The 19,588-nt window shown below is 42.4% G+C and overlaps 1 protein-coding gene across 1 annotated transcript in view; it reads right to left on the reverse strand.

The window, feature by feature from the left end:
* Nucleotides 1-19,588, reverse strand: part of NSG1 (neuronal vesicle trafficking associated 1) — a 35,076-nt gene that overhangs the window by 11,759 nt on the left and 3,729 nt on the right. The window contains exon 3 of the mRNA XM_072620212.1: nt 14,861-14,977. Coding sequence (XP_072476313.1) covers nt 14,861-14,977 — 117 coding nt within the window. The remainder of the gene's footprint in view (nt 1-14,860; nt 14,978-19,588) is intronic.

Genomic DNA, 19,588 nt, shown 5'->3' on the forward strand with positions numbered 1-19,588 from the left:
GTAAGTCGCATGGTTCAGTCATCCAACACTTTTAAACTCTGCCCTTCCTTCTTTACTTCCTTCTCCCTGCTCATTTTTGCCATTAAATTGCCGTGGCTTCCTTCATCACTCAGCGCAAATCCCACCTTCTTCAAGAGGCACAATGCCTGGCACATGGCAAATATCTTGATTGATGGATTGTTGTTGTTAAAGGGGCCATCCAGCCCCAGAATATTTGAAATGGAATAGATTTAGTCAACATCCTGCTTGGGATAGGGGCAGCTAACATACCTGTATATTATAGATGCTGTACATCTTTATCTATATATGGATTATCGCAGAAACTTTAGTACTGTTTGAAGCTACTAAAATTTAAGCTGTTAAAATTGTTTCAAGACTTTTGAAATACCATACACACATACATACGTATATACATAAAAAGATGTTATTTGGGGGATGGGATTGGGGGAATGGGCAGCTGGGTGACATAGTGGGTGGAGGACCTGGCCTAGAGTTAGGAAGACCTGAGTTCAGATCTGGCATCACACACTTACTAGCTGTGTGACCCTGAGCAAGTCACTTAACCCTGTTTGCCTCAGTTTCCTCATCTGTAAAATGAGCTGGAGAAGGAAATGCCAACCACTCCAGTATCTCTGCCGAGAAAACCCCAAATAGGGTCATGAAAAATCAGATGCAACTGAACAGTAACAAAAACTTGTCATAGGGCACTCACTATACGTGGCAGGCTTTAAGAGCCAATAAATAGAAACAAATGGAATTTGAGATGGCTTAGTTCCTGGGAAAGAGCACTTCTTATAAGACCTGGAATCTGCTGCTAACACACTGTGTGATTTGTGGCTGCTTACTATACCAGGCCTCAGTTTCCTCACTTGTAAAATGAGGGTATTTGGCCTAAATGGTCTCCCAGGCCCCCTTCTGGCACTAATAGTATACATTCTCTAAATCTGAGTACTGGAATGGACCGTGCACAGAATGACACAGAATGACAATAGGAGGTTTATGGGATTTACTCAGGCCATTACAAAGACTTGGCTCAAAATGTAATGCAGCTGATGGAAGGCAGCTTGTCCTTAACAGGGCTCTTGCTCACCTTCATTTCTTTGGCCTTCGCAGAAGCATCAGATAGCATCACCCAGGCCTTCCTGCTGGCACACCAATAGCCCATTGTCTCTGGCAGGAGCTCTGTCCTTGTCTGTTTGGTCTCTTTACATAAAGCATCAACCTGTCTCGGTGGTTTGCTTGTTTGTTTGTTTAATAATATGGTTGGTTTAAGCCTCCTTCCTGTGCTTATCATCACTTAAGGGTACAATATTTTCATTTTCAAAAGCCTCTACTGAGCGCCTGTTTCACGACCTAGAGACAAATAGCTGAGTGCCAACTGCGCATACAGGGCTATCTGGGAATGGAAGGGACTATTAAGCTCCCTGGGTCAGTGATTCAGGCAGAGGCTGGAGAAGCACACATCGGGATCAGGTTACAGAAGAGATGTGTGCCTCAGGTAGGTGGCTGGACCAGATGAATTCTTGGATAGGAGAAGTCGGAGATTCTATGATTCTGCCGAGAGAGAAGGCATTAGGCCAGCTAGTGAGGGGGGATCGAGGGGGAATCACCCACCTCCTGTCTAGGGGTTGGGGTGGACGAGATGATAGTCTAGTCTCAGCAGGAAAGAAAAGGCCGCACTGGGGTGGTGGCAGTAGACATGCCAAGGACAGGAGGGATAGAGCAAGTATTTCAAAGGGAAAACAGATGAGACCTGGAAAGAGAGAGTACTTGGACTGATAGTCCCAAAATCTGAGTGTGAATGCTCCTTCGACTTGCTATTTCTTGTGTGACCATGGGCTAGTCCCTTCACTTCTGTTTCCTCATCTGTGAAATGAGACACTGAACTACATGATCTTTAAGGTCTGTTCTGGTTCTAAATTCCATGATTCTTGGTGACTAGTTGACTGGATATGAAGAATGGGGGTGGGGGTAGGGAGACACTAAAGATGGTTATGAGCATGTTATGTTTCAGGTTACAGCATGACACCCAGGGCTTGAGTTTAGGAGAGAGGCTGGAGCTAAGGGGTAGTGACAGGTGCTAGAGACTGTAATTTCTGCAGAATAGCGAGACCCTCAAAATGAACTGGAATATGGACAACAGTGGCCTTTCAGGCCCACACTGGCCAATCCCACAGTGCCAGAGCAGAGACAAAAACAAAGGAAAGGCACCATTTCTATGCTATGAAAGCTCCCACCCTCCACCCCCAGACACAAATCAGAAATAGTCAGCCAGAGAGCAAAGGAAAGGGAAAAGAAAATTACCCCAGAGAGATATGGCCCTGAAAATCCCCAGCAAGAAGGAGCCAAGAGACTCCTGGTATGGCTCAGGGCTTCTCAGGGAAGAGGAAGGATAACCAGACTTACAGATAAGCAAAGGAAGGCCCAGAGTAGAGACCGGGAACCTGAGTATTCCTGGAGGCTGGAGGGAGGAAGGGACTCACCCAAGGTCACACAGCAAGTACAGAGCAGAAAGGACTTTATAATGTTTTGCTCCACCCTTAGGAACCTCCCATTCTAATGTGCAAATGACTATGTACATACAGCATGGAGTTCAACCTAGATTCAGATGTATGATTCTGCCATTTTAAATAGAAGAAACATGCTGATGTCACCAGACTGGAACAACCCTTAGTTCACCTGCTTTTTCACCCAAGGAAACTGAGACCCAGAGAGAAGTGACCTGTCCAAAGTCACCCACACACACATACAGAGTCACATCCACATCGAATGGACAAAAGAGCACCAGAGCCTATGTCCAGTGTTTATTCTTTGTTCAAGTCACTGCCCTTCTTTCAACCTCAGTTTCTTCATCTGCTGAATGGGGATAATGATACTTATACCATCTCCCCACGCAGGGGTTGTAGATAAGAAACAACTGAGATCCTGAATGTATAAATGTAAAATCCCTTGGAGGCCTTTTTATATTTTGACACACCATCCCCTGTGTGTAATAGGAATTAAATGTTTGCTTAATAAAATCTTCAGGGTGCTAAATATTATAAATCCAAAGGGTAGGAAGAGATGGGAGAAGGTTTATCTTGGGGGATTGCGGGAGAACCTGGAGGTTAGTAGAGGGATGTGATGATTCTGTAACCAAGCAGGCAGACATGTCCCCACTCTGCGTGGTGCCTCAACCCCTCTTAATTCCTGGGCCTTCCCTCTCTCACTTCCTATTTATCCTGTCTGTAGCTGGTGTGTGCCTGTTTGCTCCATTAGATGGTGAGCTCCTTGAGGGCAAGGGCTGTCTTTGGCTCTTTGTGTATCCGCAGCACTCAGCACAGGGCCTGGCACATAACAGGTGCTTAATAAATGTGGATGGACAGACTGAGCATTCTGCCTCAACTAAACATACTGTCTGTGTTGCCGCTTCACATAATAATAAACACTTCCAGTTTGAAAAGTGCTTTCTCTACAATGAACCCTCAGAGTGGGCAGTATGGCAGACCACTAGGTCCAATAGGACACCCTTGTTCCCTTCACTTACTCAACAAGCATATATTAAGTACCTACTGTATTTAGTACACTGTATAAATCATTGGGGGAAACACCAAGAAGAATATAACACCATCCCTGTCTTCAAGGCATTAACAATTCGATGATATAAATGAGTAACGACAATCCAAATTAAAATACAGTGAATGTATAAGAGTATCTAGTGCTTTGAAATAAATAACTTACAACTGGGTGAACATTTGAGCCAGTCCTTGAAGGATGTCAAGCAGGTAAAAATAGGGCACAGCATTCCAGGCACAGCATCCTACACCCTGGATGGCAACAGTGGGCACACAGACAAGAAAGCAGAGATGCTATCACCCAACCCCCTGTGGAGAGGGGACCCTGGAGTCCAGTTTCATTAGAATGTAGTGAGGAGGACCTCAGGGGAAAGAGCTGAAACAGTGGTTATCCAACTTAACGGTGCACAGGAGCAATGGGGTTACCAAGAGTTTGGGGACAAAATTCAGATCAAAATTCAGAAAAAAGGGAGGAAACAAACGTGTACCAGGCACTGTGTTGACTGCTCTACAAACGTTATCTTTATAACACGGTGATGTTGATGTTATTATCCTGATTTTTATAGTTGAGGAAACTGAGGCATAGAGTGCATTTACCAGAGAGGTGACTTGCCCAGTGTCACACAGCTAGATTTGAAATCAGCTCTATCTACCGTCTCACTGAGTACCTCTGGCAGGATACTCTGTGGTTCTGTATTGTCCTTAGGCCTCCGGTTTTCAGGACATCCATGAGCCAGTAAGCCCTTACAGAGTGACTGGTATGTGTTACACCCCCATTAGTTTGTGAGAAAAGTCCCTATCAAAACCTCAGGCTTCTCCAGTATTGTGTTTGTCCTTCACTGCCAAAGAAAACCATGCCATCAGAGAAACTTGCACTTGACTTTGTTTTGAGTGAGGGAGGGCTGTGCAGGTCACCAGCCTCACTTCTCCTCCAGAGTCATCTGAATCCAGTGACCATATATTCATCAGTATGACTGGTGATGACCCAGGATGCACTGGGAGACCTTGAGCCCTTTAGGCCAAGGTCTTTGCAGGTATTCACTTAGGGTGAGGCAATGCCCATTCATTGAATAGACCTGTTTAAGAAGTAGCCAGGGCATGGCCCCTTTAATGAGGTCAAGAAAAGAAAGACATCCGGCTGGGTGGGAAACAGCAACAGTTACTATTGATAATCACTGTGTAGCCAGGAGGGTCCAGAGGAGCCCTCAGGCAGGGCCCCAGTGGAGTCCCAGTTGCAGAGTGCTGGTTTAAAATAGCCCCTGCATGGGAAGAAAGCCATCCAATTTGAGTCTTTTTTATTGTTCTTCACACAATCACTGGAGACATTTAAGCAAATGCTAATGACTTTATAGTGCATGGCTTGTACCATCTGGTGTCCCAAGAGCTTCAAGCTCATGTTCTTGCAGACATATACTGATGTCAAGGATAAAGACTTGTAAACCATGTTGCTTTTGTAAGTAATCACTTTATTTCCAACAAGCCATTTCCTTGCATACTGAAGCATATTGCTAGCAATGACTTGCATGAGGAAAGTGGTCTGAAAGACACTGCTAAGGACATACATGACCAGAAAAAAGGGAGGTGGGCTGATAATGCATCAAGAATGGGGTAATGGTGATGGCACTAGATACCAGGAAGTATTCAAAGAAACAGATGAATAAAAACCTGTGGAGGACGTCTACAAAGATTCAGACAAGAATCATGGAGGAATCAGTGGAGGAAATAACTACACCAGTGGAATCATGGACCCATAGAAGTGTTTCCTCCAGAAGTAAACTAATTTTCATCCTATTGATTTTTGGGGAGGGGGGGAAAATGTCTTTTTTCCCCAAGAGTTTGCTATATATTTCAATATGGTACCAAATATTTTTATATTAATATGCTACCAAAAATTTTGCAGAGTTCTCTGGGCTTAGCTTTTGCTGGCCTCATAACACAATACCATCCTGGAAAATGAAAGAACTCTAATGTTTACACAAAATGGAAAGAGTCCCAGTAATTTCCTAATTAAAATACTCTAGAGGCTCACTATAACACCATCCTCAGGTTCTATGTCGTCAGACAGCCCTGTGGGTCAAACAAGGTCCTTTGGGTACTCCAGTAACTATATTCCCTTGGATGAGGACTAAGAAGGCTCACTGTGTAATCCGGGGTAAGTCACCTCTCTGGTTCTAAGTTCCCTCATCTGAAAAATGGAAGGACTAGATGAGCAGTCAGATGAACGTAGTATTTTTGCTAAAGTAAAGGAGAGAGTCGGCACCTCTCTGCTGACCAAATGATTAAGCAGTAGGAACAAGAATCCCTATCTTGGGAGGCCACTAGACTTCTGACTTAGAGTTTTCTGGCTCTTCCTCCTCTCCCTTCATTGCTGTCCCCCCAAAGTCCCACCCCTTGACTCAGTCTACCCCCATGTGGAAGCCACTCCCATCCCCTCATTGCTCCTCCCATACTTCCCTCTCTTACTCCTCCAAGTTTCAGAGATGACAATGAGATAATCTGATGAATCATGGCACTAATGTGCTAAGGGAGAAAAGGAGAGGAACTACTCAAGGTCCCCCTTTAACAAGGGTCTTCTGGAGACAAAGGATTATTGTTTTTCCCTAATCTATTATATTAATTAGAATGATTTAAAATAAAATTTTAAAGGAATAAACTTCTACAGATGGAGCTGGAATCTCTAGAATCTACTGAAATAGAGAGGTGTATTCCATGAACATGCCTCATGCAGCACAGAAGTGAGCATGCATTCTTGAAGGCCAGACCTGTGGAGTTCAATCTCTCTACATTCAATTCTACTGGAAAACCTTTCAGTGGGGGCTTGTTGTTGAAGAAGCAGCCAGGTTAAGGGCAGAGAGGTTCAACCCCAGAAGGCAGGCCTTCCATGATGAAATTTGTGGCAACAGTAATTCATGAAGACTATCTATTAAGGTATGAAGGGAGTTTGCTTATTGACAGAGGAAATATCCATTTCCCCAGTGTTGTTATTGTTCAGTTGTTTCAGTCATGTCTGACACTTTGCGATCCCATTTGGAGTTTTCTTGGCAGAGACCCTAGACCAATTTATCATTTCCTTCTCCAGCTCATTTTAGAGATGAGGAAACTGAGGCAAACAGGGTCAAGTGACTTGCCAAGGGTCACGCAGCTAGTAAGTGTCTGAGACTGGATTTGAACTCAGGTTCTCCTGACTTCAGGGCTAGGGCTCTAATCATTGTGCCACCTAGCTGCTAATAATACAATATATGCATATTACACATAAAATATACATATATATATATGCTTATATATATACACAGACATAGATATAGTGTTCCAAAATAGATAAGGTTGATGTGTGGTTTTCTAAGTCAATATTCAGCCATAGAGATCCCTTTCTATTTGAGTTTTACACTACTGGCCTAGATCACCCCTAAGCTTCCTTGCCATTTTTAAGATTCTGATATCTAAGGACCACTGCCTATTTTAGGCTGTCTCTAAAGTCTTGATGGATAGTTAAAACTGCACTAAGGAACCCCCTGTACCAAATCAGACGCTAAAGCTAACAGGGTGATATGGCAGGCGCAGTGTCCTATCCTATTTCAGAACATTTCATTGTAAATATTGAATGCTTTCATCCACAGTTCAATGAACATCGACTGAGCACCTCCAACGGGCAGGGCAAGGAACTAGAGGGTGAGGGAGACCCCAAAATGAGGAAGATACAACTTTTCCCTAGAGAGCAGAATATACACGTGAGAGAGAGCCAGGCAGACAGGGCCTCTTGGAGGGGGTGGCCATAGGGCTGGGCCTTTAGAGACAGGACTACAGCAGCAGCTCACCTTTATTCAGTCCTTTATGATTTACCAAGTCCTTCCCTCACCACAACCCTACGTGGTAGGCAGCTGGTGGCACAGTGGGTAGAGCGTTCTGCTTGGAGTCGGAAGATTTAAAATTCAAATCTGGTTTCAGATGCTGCCTACGTGAGCTACTCTGGGCAAGTCACTTCACTTTCATTTGCCTTCGTTTTCCCAACTGTGAAATAGGGATAATAACAGCAGCTACCTTGCAGGCTTGTTGTGAGGATTAAATGAGATAATGTTTGTAAAGTGCTTAGCATAGTACCCAGAACATAAAAAGCCCTTTATCTATCTAAGGCAAATACAACTTCATTACCCCATTTTACAGATGACAAGCAGAGGCCACGCAGTTAGATTGAGAGCTAGAAAGGACCTTGGAGATCATCCAGGCCCTCATTTATAGATGGTGAAACTGGATCCCAAAGAGGCTAAGTCTGAGAACTTCTGGATGAGAGCCTCTCTCATCGTTACAGCTAACGACCTTATTAAATGACCAGTATACCATCTGCCCCAATAAGCAGGTGGATATAATTAGAACATAGGAAATTGGTATAATTCCCAGGGAAAGCAAATGTATTGAAGAACAAGAAGGCTAAAGGGAAATTTGTAGTTCTTTTTCTTCTACTTCTTTAATTGTACAGAACCCTGCTTCCCACTTACTTGAAAATTTCTCCTAAAACTTCATTGTTACCTTTTACTGTGACAGCTGACAGAGCATGCCATAGAAGCAATGCATGCCATGTCTGCTAAAAGCTCTCTGAATGGGTGGTATTATCTAGGCACCAGATCTTTTGTCTGACCTTTGGGAATGATGCATGTTCTATTTGGTGCTTCTGAAACTGGATCACAAAGACACTGGCTCTGGAGTGGGGTTCCAACTCAACCTCTGCTGGTGACTGTCTGTGTGACCTTGAGCAGCTTACTTTCTCTTCCCAGGTCTCAGTTTCCTCAGTTGTCAAATGAAAGAGTTGGATAAGAGAAACAGAGTTCTCAACATGAGGTCTTGGGGACCTGCAGGGATCCCTGAGACTGTTTTAAGGGGTGTATGAAGTCAAAATCATTTAATATCTTAAATGCTAATATGGTAAAATATCGATAGATATAACCACATAAATAAAAGCTCTTGGTGAGGCAGAGGTTCTTCAGTAATTTTTGAGAGTATAAAGGGGTCCTAAAACAAAAAAGTTTGAGAGCTCCTGGTTAGAGAATCTCTAAGACTCTAAAAAAACCCAAGTTCTCTATCTCTAAAATCTATGATAAACAAACTACCCTGAGGTAAGTACATCCCTAGAGGAGCAGTGAGCCCAGGAAAAATCATATTGCCTTGCCATCCCCACTCCCTATTCTGCATACTGATTTCCAGAATTTAAAGAAGGAAAGGATCTTAATGGATATCTATTCTGGTTCTCCCCATCTTACAGATGAAGAAACTGAGTCCTAAAGGAAATCAAATGACTTGCCCAAGGTCATCTAGCAAGTTAGTGATAAAGCCAGGATTTGAAAGCAGGCATACTGATGCCAGGGTAGTGCCCCCTCTCCTACACCAAACTGCTTTCTGTATTACACTGCCGACCTTGACAACTATAATGAAGCTTAGTGTTCAATAAATAATTGCTAACATTTAAGACTGAGAAGATTTAGGACTTCGTTACCTTCTACAGGAGAAGTTGGTATTCTTTATCCAGGTGGAGTCAACAAGTCAATGGTGACCTTGCAAAGGGGGTGGGTATGAAGGGTTTGGCAGATGATGAAGGTACTGGTTATAGGACAACCATTTGGACACAAGCCCCCAGTGACACCAATGCTCAGTAATGGTGGACAGCTATGTCCAGAAGACTGATTTCTCTCATTTAAAGCTGTGCAGACCTAAATTCCAAGTGTCAGGCTAGTGCTTTCCACCCAGGGGTCCCTCCAAGTGTTTCTTGGTCTTTAAGCTCAGCATTTGGTATGACATGGCTGAAAACCTCAAGACCTTTCTCATAGTGACTGAGATTAATGCCTTATTCTCCCCATCTCAGCAGTCACATACTTCAGCCCTGATCATGGGTGGGAGACAGCTCTGCACAGAGACACATTCCCCTGGGTTCTGCCAGCAACCTTGTTCCTCCAGGGTCTCCTGGGCCTGCTGCTCTTCTCCTTAGATGACTGTTTGTTGTTGTTGTTTTAAGTACAGATATGCCACAGGTCTACTGCCCCTTCACCAATCCCTTTCACGCCCACCCCTGGTCCTGGCCCCTCTGTCAACAATGTGGAGCAGTCTGCAAATCAGTATTAGCATTGCTACTGGAAAGTTGGGAGACAACTGATGGTTCTAGGTTCCAACTCACCTCACAGTCTCTGCGATTTCCTAAATCAAAATTCCTTCCCCTAGCTCCCACTGCTCTGTATGCATTGTCTAGTAGAAGGCAGGGATTATTTCATGTTTGCATTTGAATGCCCACAACCTGGTACAGAGTAGATGCTTAATACATTTTCTGCTTGCCTTCCTCCCTTTCTCACTTTCTTCCTCCCTCCTTTCCTCCTTTCCTTCCTTCCTTCCTTCCTTCCTTCCTTCCTTCCTTCCTTCCTTCCTTCCTTCCTTCCTTCCTTCCACAAGCCTGCTGTGTAGATAGTGCAGGTATTACCATCTCCATTTTACAGACAAGAAAATGGAGAGGCAGTGATTTGCCCAAGGTCACATGATCCATAATAACTGCTTGGGAATTAAATTTAAAGTCTTCTCTCCTCACAACACTCCTCTGCATTTCTGCTAAGTAAGTCAATAAAGTACATCTTTGGAAAAGGTGTCTGCAATCCGTTAACATTATGAATCCTTAAATATTTGAGATAACCACCCCCACCCCCCGGCTGTGCCCAAAAGGCAGTTCACTCGAGTCCATTCAATCTGAGTCTGTTAACAACATCCCCTCTGCAGTGAGAACTGGAATGCTGTCGATCTGCAGCTGTATGGGTACTTAAGGGCTATGTTCTGTACAATGTTTAACACAGTTGATGGAACACAAAATGAGTTGCATGGCAAATGAACACTGAAGGTTATTCAGGATATCAAAAATGTATACAAGACTTTTAAGCACCACGGCATTAAGTCTTCCTTACTGTTAAATGCCAAAGAAATAGTATCATCCTCTATAAATATTTAACAAATGCCTCTTGAAATGCCCAAGGGAATTATTATTAGCAAGTGGGGGGGGGGGTGCAGGAGAGAACAGACAAGCACACATTATATTCAAGGTCATTAGGACTCCAAAAGATACAAACCCACCACAAAATCATTTCTGACAGGAGTCAAATGGACATATTCACTGAAGCATCTATGGCCACGAGTCAAGTAAATGTCATTTTGTCCCTCGAAACATTTCCAGACTCTCACACTGAACTTCAAATAAAAAGTCAGAGAACTAGTTTGGGAAACTCGTCATGCATACAAGCCAGTGTTGCCAAAGTCAGAATGCCAGTAGGTAAATAATATATCTTATAATTATGCCAAATATTTAACTTCATGGCAGGGATAGTACTTTGGCTCTGAGAGGCAATAGCAGCCCAGGAGCACAGTGGTTAGCGAATAATAAAGACCCTGGAGAAAACCCCAGACTGCTCCCCCTTTGCATCTGCATATTTATAACCTACTCTCAATAATTCAAGATGGAAAAGGGGTACCTTGAAGCACCCCTACAAATGCCCTCTGTTATTGGGTCAGTATTATATTTTCTTAACATTTCTGGTCATTTGAGAATTATCTCTGTGCTTGGTTTTTTTAAAAACATTAATATATCTTCAATTAATTAAACTACCGTTTCCCTAATTGATGCTAACCTCTTTAGAAGCCTGGATGTAAAGCCACCATTGCTGTGTGACGCATCCTGCAATTCCCCCAAGACAAAATCCTATGAAACCTTTTCTCTGATGCAGGAGTTACTTAGCAACACAACCTAGCAACCTGGTAGGCGGGGATTAATCCCAAAGTGATAATCATAAAGTAATATCCAAAAGACATTTTTTGTAAGTATGCCATCCAAAGATATAGACCAACGATGTGCCTTCAAGGCCAGTTTTCTAAGTGCTCTGCTGTACACTTAGAAATGGAGACCCAAGAGGGGTCTCCTTTATTTGTTGTTCAGATGCCCCAAAATTAAGATACAAGATGTTTCTTGTATTCAAAAGCCAGAGATAAAAAGTAACAAGGGAATTACCACTTCTGCCACCATTTCTGCCTTTCAGGAGTTTTCAGTACTGTTCCCAAAGTGAAAAACTAATTGATTAATGACAAGGAAAAAAACCCACTGTATGTACAGCAAGAGAAACTATGGTATGGTCTCATGGAGAAAGCACAAGCTTAGAAATCAGGAGACCTGGTTACCAATGAATTTAATTTCACCTCAGTTTCTTCATCTGTAAAATGAAATGATTTCTAATGGCTGTTCCCGCTCTAAAATCCTGCAATATCCTTGATTTCTGTCCTTGAGTTACATTTACACAAACTTTTCCCCATGTATTCTCTGACTTCAGGGCACACCATGGCCCCAAATCTACTGCAATATCACAGAGCTGCTAAAATAAATTAATAGGTCTCATTATTTCCATGGATTTAGATCTACTTTAATAATGCAGAAAAACACTGATTTAATCAGTGCAGTGGAGGAGGGGAAGAGGTGCCTTTTACCACCAACATTGAGCCTAACCCCTCTACAACTTAGTCTACCATTTTCATAAGTAGCTATGGCCAAAAAATATTAGCTGGCAATAGGGTGAACCCCTCTAAACTTAGCTAAGCTGGTCCTCAGATGACAGACATTTTATCTCTCAGTGGCCCCATCCTCCAAGCCTTTCCAACTTGATTGAACCTGGCAAGGCTTGTGTTCTGTTGGCATTGCCTCTAAACCTCAAGGTCACCTTCATGCCTCAATGAGGCATCAGGCAATGGAGGCCAACTGGAGTGGAGAGATTCACATGTAACCCATGTCAAACTACATCTCCTAAAGCATAATGTCTCCATTTAGTAAAAACCTACTGTGAAAAGGGAATAAATGTCTGTCTCTGCTCTCCTCCCCCCACCATCACTATTAGAGGGAAAGTTGCCTATAGTTATAAATGTTTCCAAATTAAATTAATTTGTTTCCAAATTAAATAATTAATAATGTTTCCAAATTAAAATTAATCTAGGGTCACACTAAAATACCCGAGCCAAAGCCTCAAAGCAGTCAGGAGGGGCGAAGAGGGAGGGGCTCCCATTGGAATTAGTGTCTGGAGACCTGGGCTCTTCTCCCAGCCTTGTCACTCAGCAGCTGTGTGACTCTGGGCATGTCACTTGGTCACAAGTCTCAAACGTTGGTCTCCTCCTCTGTTCACTGCTCAGGATTAAATGAGATGATGTCCGAAGTCCCCACAGATTCTGCTGTTCTATGGCAAAGATTGCTCCCTGAAGTCTTACCAGGCCCCACCAACCTTAAGCATTCTCTCTCATCCTTAGTTTAAATGCCACGTAGGTCCTGGTAAGTGTAAAAAGTCACACTCTAGGCAGCAAAAGCAAGATACTTCCAATGTCACAGGATCCTTGCATGTGCTCTTCCTCCCACTGGCCTGACGATGTTTGCCCTAATAAAAGTCAATTAGGTCAACAACTTAACTTATTTTACAATTTCAATAACCTCTTTCAAATGCACCAGGTATCTCACCTCAAGGCAAAAACCTTGTGCTTGAATCCCATTTACTAGCTATCTGATCTGGGCCCCTGGAATATTCTTGTACCATTTTCCAGGAATGTTTGTTAGGATCCAATAAGATAGTATACGTAGAGCCTGCTTTATAACAACGGCATAGTGTACAACTATAAATGCAAGGCACTCAACAAATACACATAAATGGAGGGCTGTTAGGTTTCGGGGGGCAGAAAAAGTGGCAAATAATAAATTAGGAAAAACAAGAAAGAAGGAGGACAAGAGGAAGAAGAAGGAGAAGAAGGAAGAGGAGGAGAAGGAGAAGATGAAGAAGAAAGAGAAGGAGGAGGAGGAGGAGAATGAAAAGAAGGAGAAGGAGGAAGAGGAAGAGGAGAAGGAGGAGGAGAATGAGAAGAAGAAGAAGGAGAAGGAGAAGGAAAAGGAGGAGGAGGAGAAAGAGAAGAAGGAGAAGGAGGAGAAAGGAAAGAAGGAAGGAAAGATGGGCCATATAGGTCTGACTTTTTAAATACGCTTTTCCAACAAGTCCCAACAAACAACATGGCCTGAAAAGACAAATCATTAGGGGTACGAAGGCAACAAAGAAAGCTCAGTCTCCATGGCTCACTCTTTCCTAAGAGTCATCAGGAATGACCTCCCCTTCATTTCAGGTCATGAAGTTTCCCTCAGCTGATGGAGGTGATAACCCCACTCTATCCTGTGCTAGTCTGATCAGATCTTCTGTTTAGTTCTAGGTACCTCACACAAGCCTCTTTTTCACACACTTATCATGTAATGTTAGATATTATAGCTATCTGTAATGGGATCTTATCTCCCTACTAATCTGTACTTTGAAGGAAAAGACCTTTTATCTCCCAGGTGCCTAGAACAGTGCTTTGCATGTGCTTAATATATTTTTGTAGTCCTTCCTTTGAATAAAACAACACTAAAGGTAACAAAATACTCCAGCAATGGAAATCTTGGTAAACCTCAAAGGCATGTAGTTTCTGTCTTTCATTGAGATTCTCTGAGCCATCCTATTCAGGCCTTTACAAGGCATCTTTCTTGTTAGAAAAGCAAACCATTACATATTTAAGGAAAAATGAAACTATGGCTGAGAAACAGAGCAAAGTCTTTGCCCAATGATGTATATTCCATATAACTTCTCTTCCCTACTCAGGTATTTGATTCCCATTTTCCCTGTTACTCATGATTTAAAGGTAAAAATGGACTTCTCAATTTCAAAGTACTGACCAATTAACCCAATCAAAGTTGCTACTTGCTGCCCCCAATTCCTTTACTGAAATTAACTCATATTTTGTTTTAATCTCATTTTCTGCATGGGAAGATACTACCATGACTCATTAATGAATACATTAATGAAATGTCCTTCATTTCTTCCATGCCTATCCAACTACTATCTACTCATGAGCTTTCTCTCCTCCGAATTCTTATACAATTTTTCCATACAATTCCTCTGTCGATTAGCTACACGATGCCTAGGGCTGCTGGGAAGTAATGTCTAAATTTTTTAAATTATTGTCAAAAGACACTGGAGACCTGCACGGTGGGTTTAAGTCATCTGTAGCATGTTTCCAAAGAGTAGTGCAAAATACGTCATCCATTGGAGACTTGTATGATCAGACGAGAAGGTGGCTAGTCATGCATCGCTATTTTCATGTCTCCTCAACTAGACTGTAACCTTGGAGGGCAAGGAATGGATGTGATTCTTCCTTGTCTTCTCTCTGGCACCTAGACAGTGCCTTTCCCAGAACAGATGCTCAGTAAATCACTCCAGACTGATCAGATGATTGACACCTACCTTAAATCTCTCAGAAACGCCTTCTGTGATGCTGATTGTGAATTCAGCTATTTTAGGAGTACGGAATTTCCCTTTCTTTCGATCAGGCTCATACTCTGTTTTGGTTTTGACCACCACCTTATGAAAAAAGACAAAAGACAAGCAAGATATTAATAACAAGATAAAAATAGGTGGATAGGGATGATGACTCTGATACACATAGCCATAATCTTAACCATGAAATGAAGTGCTCAGAATTTAATTTTCTTTAGAGAATTGGGAAAGTAAGAATGCCATCATCCTCTCTGAGCAAATGCCTCGGTTTTCCCAACTGTGAAAAGTGAAAAAAATGACCCATCTCTCTCTCTCTTTCCCTCTCCCTTCTTCCCTCCTCCCTTCCTCCTCTCCCCTTCTTTATCCCCATCTTAAAGGTTAACTTCTTATCGAATGGAATTGGCACAACAGAAAGAGCACTGGACCTGGAGTTGGGAAGACTTGAGTTCAGATCCATTCTCAAACACTTACTGTCAAGTCATTTAATCTCTATCTAGCTCAACTTCCTCATTTATAAAATGAGGATAATAATAACACCTACCTCCCAGGGTTGCTGTAAGAATTAAATGAAATGATATTTGTAAAAGGCTATATGAATGCTAGCTATTACTAAATCCCTGGTATCTTAGATTGATAGACTTTTAGAACTGGGAGACACCTTAAAGTCATCTAGTCTCTCCACCTCTCCCACCCCCCTGTTCATGTTACACACGTGACGCATCAGGAAACTGAGGCTCAGAGATGGTGAGGTACCAAGGTCACATGGCTAGTCTATGGCAAAGTCAGAGTGTGAAAGCCCAGGTCTGATTCCCAACCCACTGTACCTTCCCCTGAAATCATATTTACTAAACTAATAGTAAAACTGTACAAATCAAAATTATATTTTTAATACAACTATCATTGTTTCCCCCACAGTACTCTTGAAATGCTGGTTTCTGAGAGCTGCAGCAATGCTGACCCGGTGTATTCTAGCTTTTCCTACAAAGTTCTGTCTACATTAAGGAGAGAGAGAGAGAGAGAGAGAGAGAGAGAGAGAGAGAGAGAGTCATTTGAGTATACAGTCAATTACCCTTGAACTAATGAGTACTTTCAGAGCAAACCACAAGGGCTCACAAGAATTAGCAAAGCACAATATGTCTATCTATACTCACACCAAGGGACTGCCCTCCCCTCCTTCTTTCCCACCCACCAGTATAAACATTCCCTTTAACTCCAACATCGTCCATTCAGCAGAGACACCAGGTGATGGAAGCAAGCTATTCCCATAGATGATAGCAGGGCAGTCCAAAGACAAGGAGTGAGTCTCTTGGCAGAGACATCCCTGGGGTACCAGAAAATCAGGTGATCCTCCTGAGCTGTGCTCTTTGCCAATACACTCCATCATTCCCACCCCCATCAGGTGACTCAAGGAGCCAGGTCTGAAAAAAGCACAGAAGGAAGGAAAATGAGAAAGCTCCCTAGCTGGCAGAAAAAAAAATCAGAAGCATGGGCTCCAATACACACAATTAGCCCATAAACTGTTGCCCAGCTCCAAGGCCAATCTGGTAGGACTCTCAAGTCTCATCAGCTAATCACTGAGCCATCCTCCTATGACTTATTTTTCCTTCTATAAGTTTTCCCTGGATGTTCATTGTAACCTGACATCTCCTAGATCCTCCCAAATCCTCAAGGACTGGCCAAGGTCCCCAGGTCACCCACAGGAATACCCAGTTTCTTGAGTGTCTCCATGGTACCCCAATGTCACAATTTTAACAGTAGAAAAGACTACACTGCCCAAGGCCAGGAAAAGGGTAATTATTGCTTTTAGGCAGAGCAGCAGTGGGAATGGAAAGGAAGAAGCAGATGGAGGAGACTCTAGGGATATAATGAGGACACTTAGCCACCAACTGGATTGGGGAGGGGAGGAGAGAAATGGGGGAAGTGGAAGGTGGCACCATTTGGAGCTGGGAAGGGGAGAGAAATGATGAGCCTCAATTCTTGGGAATCCCAATGTTTTTTCTGTTGGCACAATCTAATCTTATTCTAAATAGCTCTGGAGTTGAAATAAATCAACAAGACTGAAACTTCAAGATATTTTAAGGAAAAAAGTCTTCAGAGAAGCTTGTCTGGCTCAGCCCAAGATGAGGAAGCTGGCCTGCCTCAGGTTGAACTATTCCTCCTTTGGTTCTGAGCATCACAGCTAAGAAATGAAGAGGAATAAAGGCAATCTCAGTTCAGCCCCACAGGCAAGGGGAACTGCTCATTGTTTAAGTCTGGCACCTGGGCACCAGATGGCAGACACCTGGGCACTAAAAAGGAGGATTGCTGATCAGAACGAAGGCTCTGCTATTCTCTGAAAGCCCAAGAAAATCCCAGAGAGGTTCTGTTTCTCACTGCATAGTGCGACAAAAGCATTCTAATATTGGAATCAGAAGTTTTGGGTTCAAATCCTACCTCTGACATTTACAACCTGTGTGACCCTGGGCAAATTACCTAACCTCTCCAGACCTCAGTTTCTTCATCTGTAAAACTCAGGGGTTGGATTAGATGATCTCTAAATTCACTTCAAGTCTTAAGTCTATGATCCTTTGATCATATCTTTACAGTGTACATATTCTGTCTGAGATTCCCCGGAATATCAGAACATGTCAAAGAAGTCACTGTGAAAAATACTGCATGATTCCTTACATAGTCAACAATCCATCTTTATTTTCAAGGAAATTCAACACGCATTAGTTAGTAAGCAGCTACTATGGGCAAGCCCTATGGTGAGTACTAAGTATATAAAAATAGATGCATACAGCTCAAGCTTTCAGAGCGATGCATGGTGTTGACTCTGGAGAGAGAAGACCTGAGTTCAAACTCTGAGTCCACCATTTACTTCCTATGCAATGTTAGGGAAATCCCTTAATATCTCTGGACTTCAGTTTCCTCACCTCTAAACCTGAAGAGCTGAAATGACTAGTTAATCTCAAGTCCTTTAAAAAAAATTATGCTATGATCTTGTAATCTAACGGGGTGAGGGGGGACGATGGGGAGAAAATGTACACCAGAAGTGTCAAACATGGGAACCATGGGCTCAGAGGTCTACCCAACTCCCGAATGCTACCTGAGTCAGATTAAAATGTAACTGGGAAATATTTAACAAAACAAATAAAGACAAGTTAACGTCAAAACATGTTTTTCTAAGTTAATATGCTCCCAGAGGGATCCTTATATCCCAGTTTAGTGGTCCCATTTTCTACCTGAGTTTGATACCACTAATATATACAATTACCAGGGAAAGTGAGTTAAGAGCACCACAGAGGGTGGAGCAAAGTTCTCTGGGAAATTTGAATAGGTAGCCAAACATTTTAACTATAGATAGCTTTCTCCCAAAGGGATTCAAAACACAGTCTTGGGAAGAAAAATATCAAAGCTGTTCTAGAGTTCATCAGTTTGTAAGAAAGTGTGTTATGTTTTCTCAAGGGATAAGCACACTATTACTATCATGAGTGGAATGTAATCTGTGATCAAGCCAAGAAGAATCCACACATACTTCTCTTGCCCTCCATATCCCTCTTATTAAATATACATAACTGATGGATAAATTCCTGAATCAGACAATGTAGAAGAGTGTAGAGATCTCTGGCCTCTGAGACAAGAGCCTGGATTCCAATCAAGGCTCCCCACTTATTAGCTATAATTGGAAAAATCACGTCATCTTTAGGTTTTTTTATCCATTTCTTCATCAATAAAATGAGGGAATTGGATAAATGACATTAGATGCTTTCGATTTCAAAATTCCATAACTTTTTTTTTAAATGTGATCTACTGGGGGTCAGGAGTTCACAGAATTTCAGAATAGGAAAAAACCTTAGAGGTCATTTAAATCAGCCTAGAAAATGTGTATAATAAATACCCTGTCTACCACAAAGACTCACTGTGACCAAAGTGCCATATAAACTGTAAATTGTTACATAAAAATGAGCGGCAGTCATCCCTTGCATAACACAGCCCAAACCCATGTCATTTTACAAGAGCATCATTAATTCAGGACAGGCATCCCCTACCTAATGTCAATAATTGGTTCCATGAAAGCCCAGAATTAGGTGCCATGACTAGGGTGATCAGTTTCAAAGGAATGATATTATAAATGGATGAGGCAATGGCAGGAAGACAGGGTTTCCAGACCTTACTGTGAGGTTTGTTTAATGTGCATTAATGACTTTTGTGTGAAGGGACTTAGGTTGGGGTACTAGTCTCCACTGAATTAAAACCCAATGTAGCATCAGGAGACCTTGCTCTAGCATCACGTGGGTGGTCACCTGAGCCATGAGCCACAGTATGAGAAAGACTATTTTGGTGAAGGTCCCCATCTCATTTCAGGTTTTCTTCAAAGCATTGCAGGGCAGGGGTCACCTTCTTGTAATTTTACTCTTATTCATTCTATACTACAAGTTCCACTATGGCCCATGTACAGATCAAACAGCTCCCTGCTAACATCTGAATTGGCTGAATTGGCTGGGTCTTTACGTACAAGAGGGAAAAGACAAAATAATGACAACTAAGACAGTTCACATTTATACAGAGCTTTGAAATTTTCAAAACATTTTGAATAAATTACCTCATTGAGTCTCAGACAGTTTAAGTGCTTTGCCCAGGTTCATAATACTCATAAGAATCTGATGCCAGACTGGAAATCAGCTCCAAACTGAGGGCTTTATTTGTCACTTT

This window comes from Notamacropus eugenii, chromosome 6 (genome assembly GCF_028372415.1).
Source record: "Notamacropus eugenii isolate mMacEug1 chromosome 6, mMacEug1.pri_v2, whole genome shotgun sequence".
Classification (NCBI taxonomy): domain Eukaryota; kingdom Metazoa; phylum Chordata; class Mammalia; order Diprotodontia; family Macropodidae; genus Notamacropus; species Notamacropus eugenii.